The following is a 21,186-nucleotide window of genomic DNA, read 5'->3' as shown; positions in this document are numbered from 1 at the left end:
TAAGTCACAATTCTGCCTGACCCAACAGCATAAACTGTTGTTACCAGCTGCAAACCGGCAATGCGTGGCCTTCACAGACTATACTAATCCTCTTAATCCTTGAGGTCCCTGTTCCGTTCGTTCGTGCGCTGGCCCAGAGGAACTTGCCGCAATGACATTTCAGAAGGGTAAGACAAGGAAACCCTTCCTAAGGATGCAGTGAAGGAACAGGAACCCTGAGCACATGCTGCTTGGTACCCCAACAGTGTTGTCACTGTCCCTTTCACTGGCTGCAGGAACCAAATCTTGCCTTGTCCCTGTCTGCCCTCCTCCACCCTACACAGATGAGGGATTTACTCCGTAATCTGTCAGACAACTGTTCTTTCACCTCTTAACAAGATCAACGGGAAGGAAGTGCTGCACACCTTTGCTTTTACTAGGATTAAAACCTTTCCAAGTCAGTACAACAAGACTGACAAAAGGGGTGTCTTTTCAGCTGCTTCTAATATTCATTTTAATGGAAAAAGTTTTCAGAAAGTTACTATAGAAACTTAGGATAGTTCTTAAACGAGAACGTCTGCGTATCTCCAGTTGCAGAACTCAGTATGACAATCAATTGCAGAAGATTTTGTAACTGGAAAAAAGAGAGCTCTAAATCACAGAATCATTCAGGCTGGAAAAGACCTTTAAGATCAGTCCAACTGTAAACCTAACACTGCCAAATCAATTCAATGAAGAATTAACAGATATGTTAATTGTAATGAAACGCTTTTTAGATGCTCTGGCAAAGTCTGTGAGTCACTATTTACCTTTACAACTGATGTGCTTTAAAGCTAGGTCAGCCCACCTAGGGAAACAGGCGTACAGCAGAGCCCAAACATCATCCAAGCTTGTGTATCAGGGATTATACTTCTGTTCCACCAAGGTAAACTGATGATTGCGGGGATAAGCCTTGAACTTCAGCTTAATGAGGAACTTAATGATGAACATAAAACCTCTAAAATTCACTAACAAACAACCTCTTTTTCCTTTATTTTCTCAAAACAGACACCCAGAATAATATATGCTTCATGACCTATTCATTTTTGCACTAGGTGATATTGGCAAAAATATCAATACCCATATAAGATGTTAAATGCTCACAAAGATTTTCAATCTAAAACCTCATTATACATTCAAATTATATCTCAATCTAAGAGTTTGCAAAGAATTTTCATTCTAAAACAAAAATCTCACTAGGTTAGAATTCCTTTATTCATCACCAGTTTCCTACAAAAAAATTTTGATGATAAAGTAGAAGTTAAGTCAGTTTATAATGATTTCTCTTTACAAAAGATACTTTGCAATTCTTGCTAGTACCTATAAGACACTGAATAATCGAAACTAACTCTACTACTTGCAACACATTATTCATACCATTTTAGTCATTCTTTTACTAATTTTTTTTCTTTCCCCAAAAAGGGCACTACAAGTCCTTCGAAAGAATAAAGGAAATCAAGCAGTGCCAACTCAATCCCTTACACTTTTATCACTGATCAACATGCCTTATTGTAAAAATGGAGCATCACTATATCTTTAGGAACTGTACTAGTGGATCAACAAAAGAACTTTTTACAACTACGTCCCCCAGATAGGGAGTATCGTTACCTGATCATCTTAAAACGAATCTGAAGTAAGTTCTCCTTATACCACAGTAAGCAGAAGCACATGCAATTAAAAATGTGCATTTAAATTGAAACACCTATTCATTCATTCTGCTACTGAATTTAAGGGTCATAAGTGCACTTACTGCAATTATTTCAAAAGCAAGGAGAAAGGAGACTACACAAAGCAAATAGTCTTCTATTACCAATATTAGAGTCAAGAAATTCAAACAAATTAAAAAAAAAGACAGCCCTATAAAATACTAGTCAGAATGACTTAAAATCAGTTAACCATGAAGGAAACTAACATTTCTGGTTTTACATTCAAAGCTTGGCAGGAGCTAAGCTCATAAAAATAAGTTTATCCCATTTAAATATTCTTGATTGTACAATTACACGGAAGGAGTAATCCTTAACCTAGATCTGATTTATAACTCACAATGACTTGTTATAAAATCAGGGCATTGAACTAGTGCAAATAACCAAAATCCCGTTTTTGAAGACTACTTATATGCTGTTCACATGAAAGAAATATCAAAGCAAAATTAAAGAGCTTTATCTCACATTCTTGCGAAAAAGCCCCAGTATAGTACAGCAATATTTTCAACCAAAGAATTGTTTTATCAATCAGTAAATCATGCTGTACTTTGGTTAAAATCAGAGTTTAAAATCCACCTACTTTCTTCACCAGTGAATTCAAGGTATTATAAATAGATCAAACCATATTTCACAAAGTTCAGTTTATCTAAAAACAAAGAACGACAATTTTCCACCCATTAATTGTCTTGTCAAGTGGGTCATACAAAAAAGCAGCTAAGACCCATCAGTAATTAAAAACCAACCTTCCAAAGTCTAACCATAGGAGTGAGCTGGTGCACTCACACCTCAGGCAGCTCCACTGGAGACTGACACCGACACAGCAGAGCTACTGTAGGATAAGCAGAACACGACGTGGACGTCCATGGGACAGTGCATTAATTTTTTTTTAAACCTAACTATTACTGTGCACCCAGGTAACAGAAAGCTCTCAGGTCCCAATTATGGTTGTATAAAAACTATATAATTTTAGAAAATAAATGCAAATCCTCAATCAGAACATTTTACATATGCTCCTGAATGCATATGCATACATTTTCAGATGAAAATTGATTGGCAGGTGTCTTGCATAAGGTTATAACAGACATTTCATTACGCCCTGCCTGACTTACAAGGAGACTTTGGTAACAATTTTGGTTTTGGGAGGAAGTTTTTATTTGCATAATTTGGTTGTGAATTATAAACCTGAAAGACTGCAACCAAAGCTGTAGAAGCAGCAGCAGTATGAGATGACACGTAACTGAGCATGCTACGATTCAAGTGTTCGCTTTCAACTACTCAGCACTGAGTTTAATTTTCAGTGTTTGCTTTTGGGGTTTTCCACAGAAAACACACAAGTCTATTAGCTGACCCCAGCTGTACGGCAGATCCCTGTACTGAAATGCTGATTTGATGACGGAAATGTCAGTGTGTTAGGATATTTGATTATCTGCTCTCTAAAATACCATTTTTACTGAAGTTTACAAAGGATATTTTGTTACTAACAGGATGTTGTAAAAATATCTGAACAGTTCATAAAGCTCTGCAAATAATCTTAAAACTGTTACGGGCAGGAGTCTGGTGCAGAGCTTTTTCCTACATACATAAAAAATAAAATACAAACAAATACTCTTATTCAGTGCTAATTATCGAGTTCATTTTTTATTAGCTAAAAAACTTCTCGAAGAATGGATCTTAGCATGCTAAATTTTTGAAATAGCATAAAGAAGAGAACAGACAGTGGGATTAATCTAGGCAGACAGTCTTTATTATGATTCTTGGTCTGTAGCTAGTAAAGTCTCTGCAGAGAACAGAATTACCCCTATTTAAAATAATTTTTTGTTCTAAATCTTACAATATTTCTAGATACTTTCTCTATACCATGAAAATCTTTACTTAAATCACTGCAATAGAGTAATTTCTACCAATTTAAAAACTAGAGTAAGTACTAAGACAACCTGCTTTGAGTCACCCTACTTCTCTTCCAACAAGAGTCAGTAAGAGCCTACTCAGCTCAATGACTGACTTTTCACGATTTAAGAACGCAGAAATTCCCACCCCCAAAATAGAAGATAACCCAAACGAACTTCGAAAAAGGAAAAAACCAGAACAAAACATGACATTCTCATGTCAAGTTATGTACTAAAATTCAATTTTCTAACGCAGTTACCCATGGACAGCATGTACCTTTGTATCAGCGACGTGTTAAACAGCACATATATCTGTGTGAAATCTGTTTTCTTGATCGAGCTAGAGGCTGAACAAGGAAAGCCACAACCCAACTAGTTACACTGTTAACATTAACTAAGAGTTCTTGATAGTATAGATTCACTTCTTTAAATAAAGCTGTTCAGATACATGCTCAAGGTTGTCGTCGTTCTATTGCACAGATTCCACCAACTACTTGCAGTTTCTAAGCTAATGAAAATTACACCTACCTCAAGTAAGATGCTCTATTTTACATTTAGGATACATTTCTTCAAAATAGTCAATGTGTGGAGGCTGGAGTATGTCGAGGGCAGAGAGTACCTAGGAAACACCACACAAGATCAAGACCTATCCCAGTCAAACAAAACCAAATCCCTTTCAAAAAGACAGTCAGATGGCACCTTCCTTACAGAGCGTAGCTTTATTGTATCCCACACAGACAGACCAACATTCTGTCTCACTAGATATGTGAATTTAGTAGCCCACCAAGTCAGACATTCTGTACATTCAGGGTCTGTCTCTTTTTTTTTTTTTGAATTCAAGAAAACTTTTTCCAGCTGTTCATGTACTAGCTTAAAAGCTTAAATCTACCTACCCAATAAAAATCGGTTTATTTCAAAAATATATATAACCATAAAATATTTGAAAGAAGTAATTCTAGCAAAGAAGTCCAAAGGCAAAAGATACTACACTTTGTTCTGCCTTTCACCTTTCAGAGTTTTGTGATACACCGCTTCAAAATGGGAATTACAAAACCCAAAGCTGTTCACATTCTGAACCAGCAGCTCAGCTCTCTGTGCAAAGCAAAAGGGTAGAAAAGCAGCAGCAGAGAATTTACATCCTCTCACAGGAAAAAATACTGCCTTGGTGTAGTCTCTTAGATCCTGTCCTAGGAACATCTACGACATTTAGGTGAAGTACACAAACTTCAGTGGTTATCAGGCTCAACTTCTGACTGCTTACAGAGATGCTTTTATTTAATCTTATAGTCCTCAGTAAAATCTTCTCTATAATGAAGACCTTGGTGAGGAGCAGTTTAAGGTACGAGTTCAAAAGAATCTTGTCCCAGAATCTGTCTCCCAAGGACTGGATAGTGGTGGAGGGGGGACTCTGCAATCCGGTACAGGCTTGCAAGGCAGTCCCCCACGAACACCACCACTTATCTGGATCCAGTGCTTAACCACAAATAAAATCTTTCTCGGAATACGATACCCTCAGAGAAAAAAAGGTAAACTTTAAACCAGGAGGAAAACCAGTGAAGTAAGGTTCTGAAACAGATACTTCCTGATCCCAACCCACTAGGAGACAGTACTCCCAAGATGCTCGTTACTGCTCCTCAGTGGGAGAGGTTACCACATCCACAGTTGCACTTGTGGAACAGTTTCTCTAAGTACTTTTTGATTCACTTCAGTCACAACGGTATGGGTCAATTCAAATAATATTTTAAACGTTTTAACTTAACCTAGCTGATTTTACCTAGAGCAGATTTGGGAGTGCTTGCACAAGCACTCTGCTAGAAGAACTCAGAGCACAATAAACTCCAACAAAGGGGAGAGGAATATGGAGTAAGAAATAGCTTGGAAGCAAAAGCATCTCCAGCTGACATAGCTTTGTGCAGACTGACATTTATCTAAAGCCTAAAATAAGATTAGGTGGAAGTGTATTGCCTGTCCATTTGCAAACATTTTGCAAGGGAAATTATGAATATCCTTAGATTCTTGATAATTTCATTTTTTATAGTGTTTGCAACAGTAATATCTGAGTTTCCAGGAAATCTGACAACTGTAAAATCAGAGAGCTTTTAAAGCATTTTAGATATTCTGTAACTTACAAGAAAAAAATAATTCTGTTATATATAGCTCCATTTTACAATTAGGTTTTATCAAAGACTTCAAAATTACTTTGAATTTACTTACATTGTCATGCTTAAAAAAACACAACATCTTCAACTCCCGGAAGACCCTTTTACAAGAGACCAAATTTTGGAAGACGTTGGGCATCTTTTTGAGTGCAACTCTCTTTCCATCTCGTGGATCTGTTACTGACCTACAGAATAAAAGATTTAGAACATCACATACTACTGTTAGACATTTTTTTCTAAATCAGAAAAGAGTATTTTAGAGTTCTTATCATTCTCAACTTAGACGGTGAGTCAAAACAATGCGAAGACACTTCTGGGAAAAAAGTATTAAGCGAAGGGCATTATGTACCGTACTAGAGTCTGTATTTAATGTAGTGTGACCGTTCTGTGATCAGAGCACACATACACACACCCAGGCAAGCCTGGTAGCTGTTGAGCGGCTGGACACACGTACCTCAGCGCGTATACTGCCTGCCACTGGCATACGCTGTAGCTCAAAGTTAGATCAACACCTTGAGCCGAGGAGCAGATGAGACAATCAACTCTCCTTCACCTCCCAAAAAAGATCTTATTAAGAGTAAAACTTTTTCTCAGTTACACAGATTTGATTTTGTCGGGTCTACTGCTTTCTTCTTCCTAAGAGGGCAAAAAAAGTTAATAATCCCATTCTGACAGAACCCTGGCAAGTGTAAGACTATGACTTGATCTATCACTAAATCACTTTACATCTGGAGAAGCAACAGCACGTGGTATCTAAGTTTCCACAAATGTAAACCAGGCATGATACCTGTCGTTCTCCCATCGAGCTTAGGGGATGCAAGTATAGTAGTGCAGAAATTATAAGGTGCTTTACCCATGGCAAGTATTTTAATTTAAAGTAATTAGATTCTGAAAATAGAATTTTATAATGAGAACCATAAAACTAGAGCAAGTTCCAATCATGGTTTTTCAGGTGAGGCCTCTCAAACCCCACGACAAAACAGGGTTTCTAGATCTTCACTTGTTAGGAAACCTTCATTTTTTTCTGCAGATTTTTATTGGGATGACCAAAATAACTTTCTTCTCAGTGCAACGCCATAAGCACATAAGAATCTACATCCAGCTATGTACCCTGATGACTACATGTGTCCTTAAAAAGTAGCTGGCTTTTCTATCCATCACGCGACTCTCCTACAGACAACACGGAAGGCTGCCGCCTTCATCTCACATCCATGCTGTTCTAAGTATCTAAATAAAAAATCAGAATGGGGTAATCAAATCTTTGCCTTGACTTCAAAATACAAAACAATTCAATCAATCCAAAAAGTCAGAAGCAGCCACTGATACTAGTCCTCGGGGGTCAAAGCAGAACTACCCACACACTCGAGTACAACACTTGTTAGTAGCCGCTGCGCACTTATATCATAAAGAAGGGGCAGAGGGGGATTCGGGAAAGTTGATACAAGACTACTTCTGTGGTGGGAAACACAGAGCTTAAAAGAATCTGAAAAGGCCTTCTAATTCACAATATGTTTCCTATTTTCTCCAGGACCTTTGCCTCTTGCCTCCAGCCTAAACTGGAAAGAAAGGGAATGAAAACTGGAAGAGCTACAGCAAATCCACTGTTCCTGCAACTCAGCACTCGCCGTGGGCCAGACCGAAATATCCTCCCTCCCCCTGTACAGTAACTGCATTCACCGAGGACGGGGACCCTCAGTGAGTCTGTCTGCAGAACAAGGTACTATTCATCACGAGCAGGGACATTTCAGGCTGGCCCGTGGCTTTAAGATTATAGCAGCGGCAGGTTCTGAACAACACACAGCAGGGCCAGTACCAGGCAGGGGCTCATAAACTCATATAAATTTGATCCCAGCATGAGCTGAGAGTTCCCACTGCTCACAAGGTCAAGCACCACTGATCAGCTAATTAGTGGTGGTGTTCTCTTTATGAGATGGCATTTCTGGCCCTCGCCAAGTTTTTACCAGCTTTAACAAAAAAAAAAAATCCACCAAACCTCTAACCTGTAAAAGAAAACTTAAAACCTGCTGATTCCTGGGAATTACATGGATATATTCTTGCTACGAAAACAAAGTTGCAATATTTTATTCACAAAAATCCTCACTGATGACACTGCAGATGCTACTGAATTACTAATTTTTCCCTTTGGGGTTTTGACACTTGCTGACCACTGCGCACACACAACTGCTATCAAGAGGATGTCCACAGCTATGGAAGAAATTCCACTAGTGGGTGGCAATGATGATACACCGAGGTATCACACAAATGCAAGACCTGAGACCTTTGACAACACGAAATTTCCTCTCAAATGACTGTTAATACCTAGGCAGACCACAAGCACCTTCCTCAGCTGCATTATTTTCAACAGTACAGTTAAAATAAGAGGAAAATCCTACACTGCTGCACTGGCAAAGCATGTGTGAGTCCTCTCTGCTCTTCAGGTGTTCCCGAGTTACCAATGTCCTGAAGGCTTTTCAGACAAAGTGCACCAGGGATTTGAGCATGCGGAGGTGAAAAGCGGCCCCGCTGCACTGCACATGGTGGAGTTTCAGCCACGTTCAGGTCTCACTGTTGCAGCAGCACAACAAGATGACACTGAAATTAAGGCAGGCGACAGAGTTGTTTCTGAAATTCAACCTGATGAAACCGATCTGCTGGAAGAGGAATAAACACCAAAACAAGTTTCCACTTGCTTGCTGGTTCATTTCTAACTGAGCAAGGGGGAATCATCCACTTGGCACGTGTGGATTTGGGTACTGGTTCTCCTCCCCCATGATAAACACCTCAGAGGTTGCACGTTCTAGTAGCAGCAACACTGCTTTGGGAACCTACACTCAAGACCTTTCGGAGTTATTTTTAATAGCCAGCCTTTAGCCATGTTTTCGTTTAGAAACTTCCTATCTGCCTTTTTCCAAATCTTATAAGTATAAATATTATTCCAGCAATCCACAAGAAAAACACAATAATATATATTATTAGACGGACCATAATACACATGGTTTCAAAGTTTGCATTGCGTCTTGTTAATGTTTTAAGGTAAAACTCACAAAGTAGCATTTCTTGTTATTATTCATGCAAAGACCAGTCATGCCTGTAGCTGGTAACAACATAACTCTAATGAAGTGAATGGAAGTGCAGTAATTTCACGCCGTGTTGAGTTTGTTCTCCCTTAACTCAGGGTAGCAGCTGCTTCGGTTCAGCACAAACAGTCCCAGAGAACAGAGATAAGTGCTGAAGCCTGTTACAGAGGAATGCTTTTATTTCTTTGTTGCCAAAAGGCTTGCTGGGCTGAGCTCCCCTGGTTCCCCCACGCGCGGGTTATCCCATCGGTATTCGCTAACGAAGCTCAGGCTGGACCGATAACGAACAGCTCCGGAGGCAGCTTCCAACCTCCCGTGAAAACGGCCCTGTTCGAAGCCTCTGTCTTAATGACCAGTTACTTGTCAAACTAAACTTCACACAAATTATTTGAATATTACGTACAGTGTGCTTGTAATGCATAGACTGAACAAACATCTGATTTTTACCATATCAAATCTATTTACACAGTCCTATCTAATAAAATGAAATTTAAAGAACTGCTAACATTTTCATTAGTCTAAAAATCAAACTATTAAAAACTATAACCTACACTCACGTAAACTCTTCAGATAGTGCCGTACCTCCACACAAAATTACCAGAAGACCTCAGAAGGTGTCCTTTTAATTGAATTATAGATTAAAATAGTCACTCCAAATGCTAATGAAATATTTAAACAGAATAACAGAATTCAGTTTTAGAATAGTAACCCAAAACTTTTTCAGGCAAAGTCTGAAATTCAATACATTATTCTAAAAGAACAGAAGTACTCCTCTCACACTGAAATGATGGAAATGTTAAAATACAGAATAACATTAAATATAGTTACTGCATTCACTGATTTTCAATTACACTGCCTCTGTAGTTGTGCCTGTGACGATTTTTAAATTAAGCCGTAACAACTGTTTAAAGTAAGCAGTCTGACCTCATCACCTAAATCAAATGGCATCTACATGTTGAAACCACAGCCAAATGCACACCTCCTGCTTCTCCCAGTTGCCTATGAGCTGTGTTACCAGCAGCCATGGAGGTGATACGGGTCTAGACTGGGAAAGTAATATATTCAAAGTTAAAAATCTGAATCCAAGACACAAATTCAGAGAAAGTCATCTCTGGAGTTCCAATAGATGAATGAAAAACAGAGAGTTTGATGTGGAGGTAATTGTAAAAAGACACCTAAAATAGGAATTTTTATGGGTTTGAAACACTCTCTTCAGCTGTACTGCTACAGAATTATGTGAGTCACATACAAACACAAGAATCCAACAGTCAGCTTTTACAAACACTAGTTCAGATTGAAAATAAATTTTAGGACGTGAATGTTGACCACCTACAGCTGAGCAAGGTTATATCTGCTCTGCAGGAAGTCATGAGGCAGTTTATAGTTGCCCAAATTAAAGTTCTCATAAATCTATGTTAATTACACATGAACAGTAATACAAACTGCAAAACTTCTTTTTTTCCTATTGGTATTAAGCTTGTACTTTGTCTAACCTCCTTCCTAATTCCTTTATCAAAAAAAGGAAAACATTTTAAAATACTATCTTAGAGAGATTACATGGATATGAAAGTAATTGCTGAATGCCTAAAAATCCTTTCAACCACTACCCCAAAAATATGAAATGGATATCCATCTTTTTCTCTCTGACTGAAGGTATAGAATTAAAACTTTTGAGTACTGATTCCCAAGCCAGAGTGACGGCGCTTTGCCCCTCAAAGCACCACAGCTCTTCAGTTCAGTATCCACAACGACACTTACCCAGGAATACTAAATCCTGTTAAGTCAGAACACAATCAGGCAACCGATGCCGGTGACCATCAGCGTCCCCTTGCTGCTTACTCTCTCCCATGTGTGTAGCTCTCACGTGGCCTCGTTAGCGAGTGTGAAAGGTTTGATAAAATGGTCGGTCTTTAATCAAGTAATACAAAACCCTGATTTATATTGATAGCTACCACAGATGTATCAACACTCATTTTCACTAGCTGCGGGACCCATTTAAAAACCAAAAAGAGCTAAATGCATTGCAGAACTGTCAAACCTCATCACAGCTGTGTAAGCAAGGACTGCTATGTCTGCTCTCTGTTTTTTCAAATGCTTCCATACAGCAAAAATCAGTTTAGGTGAACAGACTTTTCCTGGTGCTCTTCTTGTAGTCTCTGATAAAGGAAGGAGTTAAATGGGGTTGCTGTGGCAAATACATTTGAGGCCAGTTTCTTTTTTCTTTTAAATAACCCACTTCTACAAACAAGTAATGATCACCTGCAATACCCAGCTTGAAAGCAATTCCCTACTCTTTCCCCCACAGCTGCCACAATTTCACACTGCTCCTCACCCCCCTGCCTTAGCTTGGGAGCTTTATACCGCTCACTACCAATTCAGCTTCAATGGGGAGCACAAAACTAACAATCAAAGTTATGAAGATCAGAAAAGTCAGGACTGCATTCCAAAGAAGAACAGAAAAAGGAAAGAAAGAGAGAAAGAAAAAAAGCCTGTCTGAAAAACTGGTTATTTACAGCATCCACAAAAGATGATGAAAATGTTGCTTTCTGTTTGTGTACAGTACCCACTTTGATACCAGTAAAATAATTATTTATAGCAATACGCTATCAGGTCACATATCCCCAAGAGAAACTAGAAAAGCACGGAAATCTCCTAGGAGCTAATTGAGAGAACAACTAGAAAGGCAGCTTTAGTCACTGCTGTTCTCATAAGAACACATTTCAATTCCCTGCTCGGCTTTGTTAGGGTATTACACCCCAGGTGAATCTGGCAGTAAAGTGAACAGCAGGCAGGGAATCTATCCATCACTCAGCACCGAGTCAATGGGGCACTCTTTCAAGCTACTACTGAAGTCTGCAAAGGTTTCACTTATTAAACATCAACTGTAGCTGGGGATAGAGATAAGACACCAAGATTTAAACTAAAAATAACTTAGCAAAAAATTATATCTATGTATGGAGCAAAAAATAAGTTAATAAATAAAATTTGGAGGGGGAAAAAATACCAAGGAATACCTAGTTTGGCTTTAATCATGCCTCTAAGAATTGTATGATTCCAAAGTTTATGTGAGAACACCCAAACATTTAAGATTCTTTATTACACTCTATAACCCACTGCAAAAAGCTACTTTTAATACTCTTAAACCAAGTCACACATTTTGCTTTCACAGCAATTACAAGTCTGTCAGTACAATTAACCTGGGCTCACACCAAATCATCAAACCCACAACCAGGCTGACAGCTGAGCCTTCTGCACCTAACCAGAAGGTATTACACGTGTTCTGGACTAAGGGCTGCACGGCACTTACAGTCATTCTTGTTTAATTCTTCCATATCTAGTCCTGTATTCACTAATAAATCTAAACCTGCCCATTATACAACAAGAACAACTATATTTTTTGTTTTCTATATTTTTTGTTTTATCTTTTCTTTAAAAGATAGTCAAACCGACCAGAACATTTATACCTTTCTCTACAGCTGTAATTCAGTCCCGTGTCACTAATGACCAAGTCGACTTTGCAGGTAACATTTTTCACTAGCAAACCAGTACTCCCCAAGAATCCTTGCAGGCATTTAGCCTTTTCAATTACACATTATAAGTGTTCAGCAACCCTCTATGATGGCAAATTTTCAAGGTGGAGACTATGCCAAGGGTAACTTTTTCTCTCTCTGAATCCAGGTCAACACATACGCATTGTTCTATAGTTTCAACTGGTAGAAAAACAAGTTTGTGACTACTCCATGGCAATTATTACACAGAAACAAGATAATGAAAGAATGTTCTCGGGGGCGGTGTGGGAAACTGCTCATGGAGTTTGTTCTAAGAGGGAAGTGAACCTTCCCTTGTGTTTATAGAGAATACCTATAAATCCACATCAGAACTTATCAGAACGGGGGGCACTTCACAGGATTACTTTCCAAGTTTTTCTTAGTCATCAGTGAACTTTTTTCCTCAGTTGCTTGACTCTTAATCACGCAGATGTTTTCCAGAAAGTCTTACTCTAAGATATGTAACAAACCTGGTCCCACAAGCATTTCAGCTGCTCACCCAAGCATATTTGATATACCACTTTTAACCAAATAATGCAGCTCATATTCAAGGGCATGTGATACCCAATATACCACTTTTTAAGTACACAGTATTGCAATAAATCCATGATGCCACAAACAGTTTAAAATAAAACTACTGAGGTTAATAGGTAAAAGAGTTCTGCTTTTGCCTGGCAAATGCTTAGAGGCATTTTATACTCTTATAATAACAATCAATCACATCTTGGCATATCTCAAAATATAGTTGAGCACGGGAGGAAATAACAAATCCTTTAGAAAAGTTCACAAAACCAAAAGATTCCCAAGCCTGAAGTGAAAGGGCAGGGAGAGGGTGTGCAGTTACCAGATCACTTATCTGGGATGTGTTTGATTGGGTACATGAAGTTCACACACAGGAGCAGGCCATCAGATCCAGTGTGTCTCTACTAAAACACGACAAAACTGAGCAACAACATTGAATGGATTACTAGGCAGCAGGGGGAGAGGTGAGGAAAGCACACACATAACGTGTGAGATCATTAACAAAACAAAACGATATATGTATGCACATCTAACAATAGATTTCTTATTAAGAATAAAAGGAAATTTATACACATATACTGAGTTTTTAAGCATGGCAAAGTAGCTGCTTTAACAATTCTACTATTATAAACCCTCAAATACAAGTGAGACAGGACGAAGGTAATGTTCTAGATTCCCCAGGGACCTCGCCTAATAAACAGAAGTCCTTTCCCCAATCACAGACTGCAGAGCTCGTCTTCCAGAGCGGCTCCTGACTGCCACAGGTGGCGTTCACCAACGCGTTCAAAATACATTTTAAAGCTTTGTGACAATTCTTAATGGAAGTTAAATTATTCAAACGCTAAATCATTTTGTCTAACTTTAGTAGCCTAAAAGTCAATTTTCCAATCTCACGCTTAACCTGGGTAAGGGGTGTTGCTGGGCTCGGAGATCTGGCTCGCCGTGTGGCCGTGCAGACGGCTGTGCTGGCACAAGGGAGCAGAAAGCAGGAAAATAAGTAGTGAGACAAAGGGGCAGACAGACAGACTGCTTTTCAGTACTGATGACAGCTTAAGCGTATGTCAAATATGATCTAAGTCAGTCGCACCGGCTCTGTCCAGTGAATACGGAGAGGGATAGGTGGGATTAATCTCTTCTAGAGGGCTCTTAGGTAACACACGAACTGTTTCTCTCCAAATGCCTCACCCTACCAGTTACCTGCAGAGAACCAGCTCAAAACAAAGCCTCAAGCGGAGATAACCACAGCTTGCTGATTTGAGGACCCTAATTTCTTAATTTTACATGAGCCTTTTCTTCCCCTGTGTGCAAAGTCTGAATTGATAGTGCTGTCCTTTACAGACCACCTTACACCCTGCCCCGTTAGCGGGGCGACAGGCTGCCCTTGCAGTGAGAAATGGGAATTGAGTGGTATTATTAGAAGGGAGTTAGGGCTTGTTTTTGTTGGATTTTTCATAACAAGAGAGTTTTCGCACACACACTCGTGCAATTAGCAGGGTATTATAATGTGTTTCACCCTCTGGCTGTACATGCATTGTTTAAGAGATGCAAAAGCTGATACAATCTCGCTTAAAGGAGATATTTCTTTAATCTCCTTTAAATGAGAGATTTAGCTATAATTTTTAAAGGAAAAGGCACACACATATAAGCTATAATCTTAGCTATAATTTTTAAAGGAAGGTCAGCTTCAGGAGTTTTGCACCAGTTTCACTGCTCATTCACACAACAGATCACTTGATATTAAATAGACAAGAAGTCATCTGCAGACTGATGTGGATCGATATAAGTTGGGTGAAGGTGTTCACAGACAAAAGCAAAAACTTCTTACACTTTTAGATGTCTGGAACTTACAAAAATATATTCTACCAGCTAAATAATTTCCTAAAATTTAGGCAAGTAAAGCAGATTTTATATCCAGGAATTTGCGTTTGAACAACCGTTTGTGTGTGTTTTAAAGACACTGAACAGAAAATAAGTTCCTTAAGAAGATTATAAAAAAAAGACAATTTAATTAACTTACTACCAATGTGCATTCTCAGCATTTCATGAAGTTTCCTCACCATACTCCACAGAATACTGTAAGGTAATAAAAAAATACTCAAAGGCACTCCAAAAACCCTGTACTGTAAGTTACTCCAACCAGCCAAGTCTTTCTAACATATCCTCTTGACAGGTGGTCTTTTAGAGGAACAGGATTCCCTCAGGGAAAGAACAGACCGCACACAGGCTGAGAGATTTAATGTGTAACTCCCAGATGAGCCTGAAGAAAACACCTAGATTTAACTTTCACTGGAAGGTATTTCATGGGAAAGGGTTAAGCGACTTGTTCTTCACCCCACACTTCAAAGGTATGCTTTATTCACGCTCAGCTGCCAAATGCAGACCTCTCCAGAGCTCCTTTTTCAACCATCGATGTCCTAAAAAGCCTTTTAATGCTGCGTTCTAATCACACCCTCAAGCATGTGCGCCATTATCACTTATTCTTTAAAAATCAGAGCTAAAAGCAAAACTGATTACTGCGAGAAATCTGTCTCCTTGAACAAAAATGGATTCAGAGTATCTTACTTAAAAGAAAGGATACAAAATTAAAGGGATACAGTTACGGTTAATATCTTTAAAAATGTTTAATTTGTCTTCCTTCATGGAAGCTTAAAATTGAAACTGCTTTCCAAATCAAATTTATTTCCCCATTTACACAAAATTTTCTGGCTATGCTTGAGGCCTTTTTATTTACTTCTCAACCGCCTATATGAACCACAGCTAGAATAAGTTATTACACTACACAGGACATTTATTCGGATACATTTTTTAATTCCATAAAAGCAATTATTTTTTTTTTCAGTCAATGGCATAGCCCTGTAAGGTCTGTGATGTTCATAAATAAATAACATGCCCAATAAACATATAAATCTCCACGTGTTTTTGTACTTCTTTCTTCTTTATTTTTCAAGCGTGTACCACAATTACATTAACTACTACACTCCTGGCCCAATTCCTGGCCTCTATTCCCATTCCCACCAGCCAACCAAGGAAAACCCAAATGAGAAACCTTCTTCTCCAAGTCCCACAAGCCTCCAGGCTTTGGCACAGTTCCTGGAGTATTTTTGCACCTCCGTAGCAAAGCAGGTTAATAAGGTCTCTGGTCGTACCCTCTAGGTAGATACCTGGCTTCCCACAATAACTATCTCCAACATCTTCAGTTTCACTATCAGCTTCCCTTGCACCTCTCATCCTCCCAACCACCCCCTTGGGTGGGGGGACAGGGACAAAACAAAGCGACAAAAAACAGCGACTAAACTCCTTTTTTGCCTCATTACTCCCCTGAAGCCACACAATAATCACTGTGAACCAGCACCACACCTCATCTCAATTAAAATCTCAATACTTCATCTCCCAGGTTAAATCTACCCCATTTCAGCCATTCATCTTTTTCATCATGTTTGGCTGTTTGCCAGCATATGAAAAAAATCAGAAGAGTTTTCAAACCAAAGTCTGCAACAAATATTTGAAAGGCAGTACTTCACTCCGAAGTAATTACACTCCAGGGTTCTCTGCTACCACCAAGGGAAATAGCTGTATCTGTTGGTTAAGTATTAAGCCTCAGGACTGTGATATATTTGTTGTATGAGGCTCACAGTACCTTTTAATTTTATGAAATACTGCTATTTATATTTGTCTCCCCAAATTCTGTAGTAATGATAAATCTATGAACATTCATCAAGGTTTTTACCTGGAAGAGGCAAATCTTATTTACTGACCTTTCAAGTTTCAACTTATATCCTGCCCATTCCTTATCACAATACAAATATTTATTACAGTAATACAGTATTGCAACTCTGAATATTTCTTAGTTGCCACTCTCTCTTCCGTTCCGTTTACCAGAAATTATTTTAGACAACAGTACTTTTATGTATCTGTCCTGCACGGGAATGGATATTAGAATCACAGAACTTTAAAATACTACTTAAAATATACATTAAGCTTATAAGGTACTGTAATTCCCAACACCAACATTTAACAATGGCCCAAGTAAACACGAACCAGAGATGTCTCAATTCCTCCTCTACTGAATAAACCAAATCTAAGGAAAAAAAACAAACAGCACATCTGATGGCAGTTCTTTCAGTGCTACCTCCTTCCGAGACAACACAGCTTTTTCTCATAATGGCAACTCAAACTGAAGATAATCCTTTGTATATTTTGACAATAGTGCTAAAGAGCCCAACTACCCTAACGGCAGCTTCCTTGTCATTGTGTACCAGGCAAGCGGACGTCAAGTTTTTCTGATGCTTCCTCTGTACATTTTACTCATGTAAATTATTGCAAACTGCTGCTATTTTTTTCTCCTGTGTAAAGATTTCAATGCGATCAACACTGCACAGTCATTCTTTCTTTGAATTACTGTAGGAACAGAAGGGATGTGTCAAAACACAAGTGTGAAATAAACAACCTGTACAATCCAGAAGATGCTTCAGGGTTGTGGGATATTTTTGGAATGTGAAAGAAGTGCTTTTTATTTTTAGTATATGTTAATGAAGATTTAAGAAAGATCCACAACCTTGCGAAGAAGAAAAAAAAAAAAGAAAAAAATCAGGCTTATATTTCTTAACAGGGAGTTTAAAGAGACGTCAGTCTCCCATTACCATGGACCAGTGAAGTGAATGATCCTCTGTCACATACCATCAAGTCTCACAGTGCTGTAAAAATTCCACCTATTTCCTTGACAGTCTCAATTACATTGGAGCCATAACCACTCCTTTTCATTAGATTCAAAAGGCAATTTCAGAAATATTAAGATATTAGAGTGACAGACTAAAACAGACAGGTAAATAGTACCTTTGAATTAACAGCCTGCTGAGAGGAATACAAGACGTTTTAAGTCTTTCATGTCTGTGACAAGCAGAATGTGTAACCAATGCAATTGCTCATTGGGTTGATAATTCTGTGAGAGATCGTTTGACTTACTACTCAAGTGACTGAAATACTGTAAAATTTGAAAAATCTAAATTTTCAGGTAAAAGCAAGTCCTTGTCTATACTTTTTTTTAAGTAACTGCTTGGTACTGAGCATTTGGCAGTCAGTATTGTGCTTGTCAAAGTTCAAGCTTTTCACCTTAACCTTCTACCTTTGTAACACTTCACGAGCTTTAGCGTCCTAATATATGTTTCTCTATTCTGAGTCAGCCAAAAGCCTCGTGATAACATAAATCACTCCCATGGGTGTAATTCCAGTCTTGGGACATTCTAAAGTAAAATACAGACTCTTGGAAGAAAATGGAGAATTTCAAAGGGGAATGAAATTAATGGCTCTAAAGCACTGTAAACCCAAAGTATATTTCATACTAATCTATTGTTTAAAAATTATTACAGAAGGATTCCCTTTACTAGGTCATATGATAGGTGACAAAATCTTCTTGAGAACAACTGTGGGAGTGATGATCCATACATTTAATATTCGAATTACCAGACACCTTGCAGCTCCTTATGTTTTAGATGAGGCTTTAGATGAGTAAACAGTAGCATAAAAATGATAAGGTGACATGCCCAAGACAGAGATCAGAGAAAAAGCCACAAGTAGGTCAAGGCTGGTCCCAATTCTGTCAACATTCACCTACTTTTCTTCAGCTGCTTCAGAAAACAATAAACAATCCAAACCTAAAGAACACAAATGCTTTTCTCCTTCAGCAGGGGCAAAAGGAAAGCTGCAATTCTGATTATGAGCTTGGGTAAGTACGTCAGTGCCCTGCTGTCAAAAGCACAGTGGAAGACCTTAATCCTGACTTTCCACAAACACAATCAATGAGCAAATATGCTCAGAAAAGCACTTTGATACCTTAAGCTATCTATAACGACTTAAAAAAAAAAACCAAATAAAAGGTACTTTTCTTTTATAAATTTAATTTCATAATTTAAAACTCCTTTTAGTTAAGCTGTTAGGTAGAAGTCTTATTCACTTGAATTAAATCAGGTGACCTATGGCAAAATAGATTAAAAAAAAAATACAGTTGCCTATCAGTATTGCTCTATGACAGTCTCTGTTAGAATACTTAATTTCATACTCTTTTGTTCCAGTTCATGATCTGGATATTCACTTGCGAAGCAGCGCTCAGCAGAAGACTGAAGTTCAGGGCACCGCCACGCGAATGCCAGCTCAGGGACAGTGGATGGGCTGCCACGAACATGCTGTGAGACTGCATCCTTACCCAAACGCAGCTCCTAAATTAAACTGAGCCTTTCAAATCAGATATTTACTATCCTTGTCAGCAAGGATGAGGCATCCAAAAAAATTTGAAAATGTCTTAGGCAGTAACAGTGAATTCATTCGGTCAATTCAAAACAGTGAAAGGAACAATGGACGAGGAAAAGCAGAGCTTTCCCTATTTAAATTAACAGCAATTATTATGTGGGAGCTTCTCTCCCCAACAATTTGAATTTAGACAAAAAAATAAGGTAGATGCTACTTATTACTCATTCTGCTTATTCCACTTTAAGAGTTGGGTATTTTTCTTGATACAACCCGCAGCTGCTTTTGTGTTTGTGGTTTTTTTTTCATTTACATATGCTGAACTACACAAAAACACAAACCTTTAAACTCCATTGTCCTTTAATTGTACATCATGTTTACAAGATCAGTGTCCAGAATGATGACTTAGAGGACATGTGCCCTTAACAAAAACTATTGGCAGATCTTCCTCTTCCACGACGTCACTTTCAGACCGTGTCTATTCTTTTCTGTTCTGGATACATCCTTGCAATTGGAATAGGAATCATGACTTGAAAAATGCTAATTGAATGGAAGACTCCTCACTTTTGTTAAAAAAAAAACCAACAGCATCTCAATTTTTCTTACATTGTTTTGACTGGTTTTTTTTGTTAAATGTACACTAAGAGTCAAGCGCTAGTTTGCAGAGGCACCCTTGAAGCCGTCAGCCACAGCTCAAGCCAGATGCAGTAACTGTTGAAGTGAAGGCACGCTTCGATGCTAAGTATTCTATACAGTCTACATCTGTAACCTTGTGCAGCATTACATTATGCATATTAATTTAATGAATATCCTGTCTTTCCGTGACCTATTTGATCTATGTCCCTTCAGTCAGTCAGAACAATAACAAAAAGAATAATTTTGCTTCATCAACATACCCACAAGCTACAAATCAACATCAAGGAGGTCTGGTCTACAGGATTTCAAAAGCACTTGGGGAGAACACAGCAGATGCAGAAAGCACTAAGAGATTCAGAAAATTCTCTTGTTCATTTTCCCTAAGAACACTAGCCTAGGAATTGATAAAATTAAGAAAGATGGATTGCAAGCAGTCTGGGAATAACTGATCTATTATCTTTCTTCTCCCATAAAGCTTACCTGCACGATATTTCCCTCCAAATCTGAGATCTGAAGTAAATGACCCAACAAGAATTTACAGAAGCATCCAAAGAGAAGTTATATTGCTATATGAGAACAGCCTTTTTCCTAATGCTTTTGCTCTGCTTACTGTGTAATGTCGGGGGGGTGCGTGCTCTTATTTAGGGCTTTCAAATAGTTCCATACCAGTTCTCAAGGGCCTTTAAAAACAAAGGCAGGAGGAAGCCAAAAAGGGACTCTGTTAAAAGACAGCAAGACATACACTTCTATTCAGAAGTCAGCGCACTGTGAGCTTCCACTCCAGACAGAAGTGCCACACATAAAGGAAAAGGGTTCAGAATGGACTGGGATAATACTTTTCCTGTATTTCCTGTAATAAACCTTAACCCATTAATTAGGAATCAAAACGGTTAAAAGAAAAAATGAAATGGTTTTCAGTGAACCAAAGTCCACTGACCCAGACCACACGCTAGACTCTCTCCTTCCCAAGCCAGAACTAGACTGGCTTTCAAGTCTCACTTGCAGAGCTCAACAAGTGCTAGCACAGGTCTCAGCAATTACTTCACACGGAGAAGATTGGTCATTTCTGAAAATTGCTACTAGCTTTATGGAATAAGTTTTGCTATTCATAGAATTTATATTAAATAAAATAATAAAACGCATTATAGCCCTATGCAAACTTTCAAAAGAGAAGGGGAAGGCAGTAGCTTTTCAGAAAAAACCTGATAATGTAGGTCAAAGCCAGAATAACTACTGGACCATCAGTTCCATACCGTCCTCAGCTTTATTGCTCCCATTAAGCCAAGGCTCTCTTCTCATGCTACACTTACTGGACCAAATGATGAGAACTCTAAGAGCACCGCCTGCTGGTGCCAGAATAATGAAGGAAAATATTGCCGTGAAACCAGGAATAGATT

The 21,186-nt window shown here is 38.5% G+C and overlaps 1 protein-coding gene across 2 annotated transcripts in view; it reads right to left on the bottom strand.

Annotated features, from left to right (window-relative positions):
* Positions 1–21,186, bottom strand: part of NLK (nemo like kinase) — a 52,779-nt gene that overhangs the window by 19,843 nt on the left and 11,750 nt on the right. For both annotated transcript variants that reach the window (XM_068415803.1, XM_068415802.1), the window contains exons 2-3: positions 5,822–5,951; positions 4,171–4,226 (exon numbers count right to left, since the gene is read on the bottom strand). In XM_068415803.1, the coding sequence (XP_068271904.1) occupies positions 4,171–4,226; positions 5,822–5,951 (186 nt within the window). The remainder of the gene's footprint in view (positions 1–4,170; positions 4,227–5,821; positions 5,952–21,186) is intronic.

This window comes from Nyctibius grandis, chromosome 18 (assembly GCF_013368605.1).
Source record: "Nyctibius grandis isolate bNycGra1 chromosome 18, bNycGra1.pri, whole genome shotgun sequence".
Classification (NCBI taxonomy): Eukaryota; Metazoa; Chordata; class Aves; order Nyctibiiformes; family Nyctibiidae; genus Nyctibius; species Nyctibius grandis.
The sequence above is the reverse complement of the archived record's forward strand: the minus strand, read 5'-3'. Positions and strand labels throughout refer to the sequence as shown.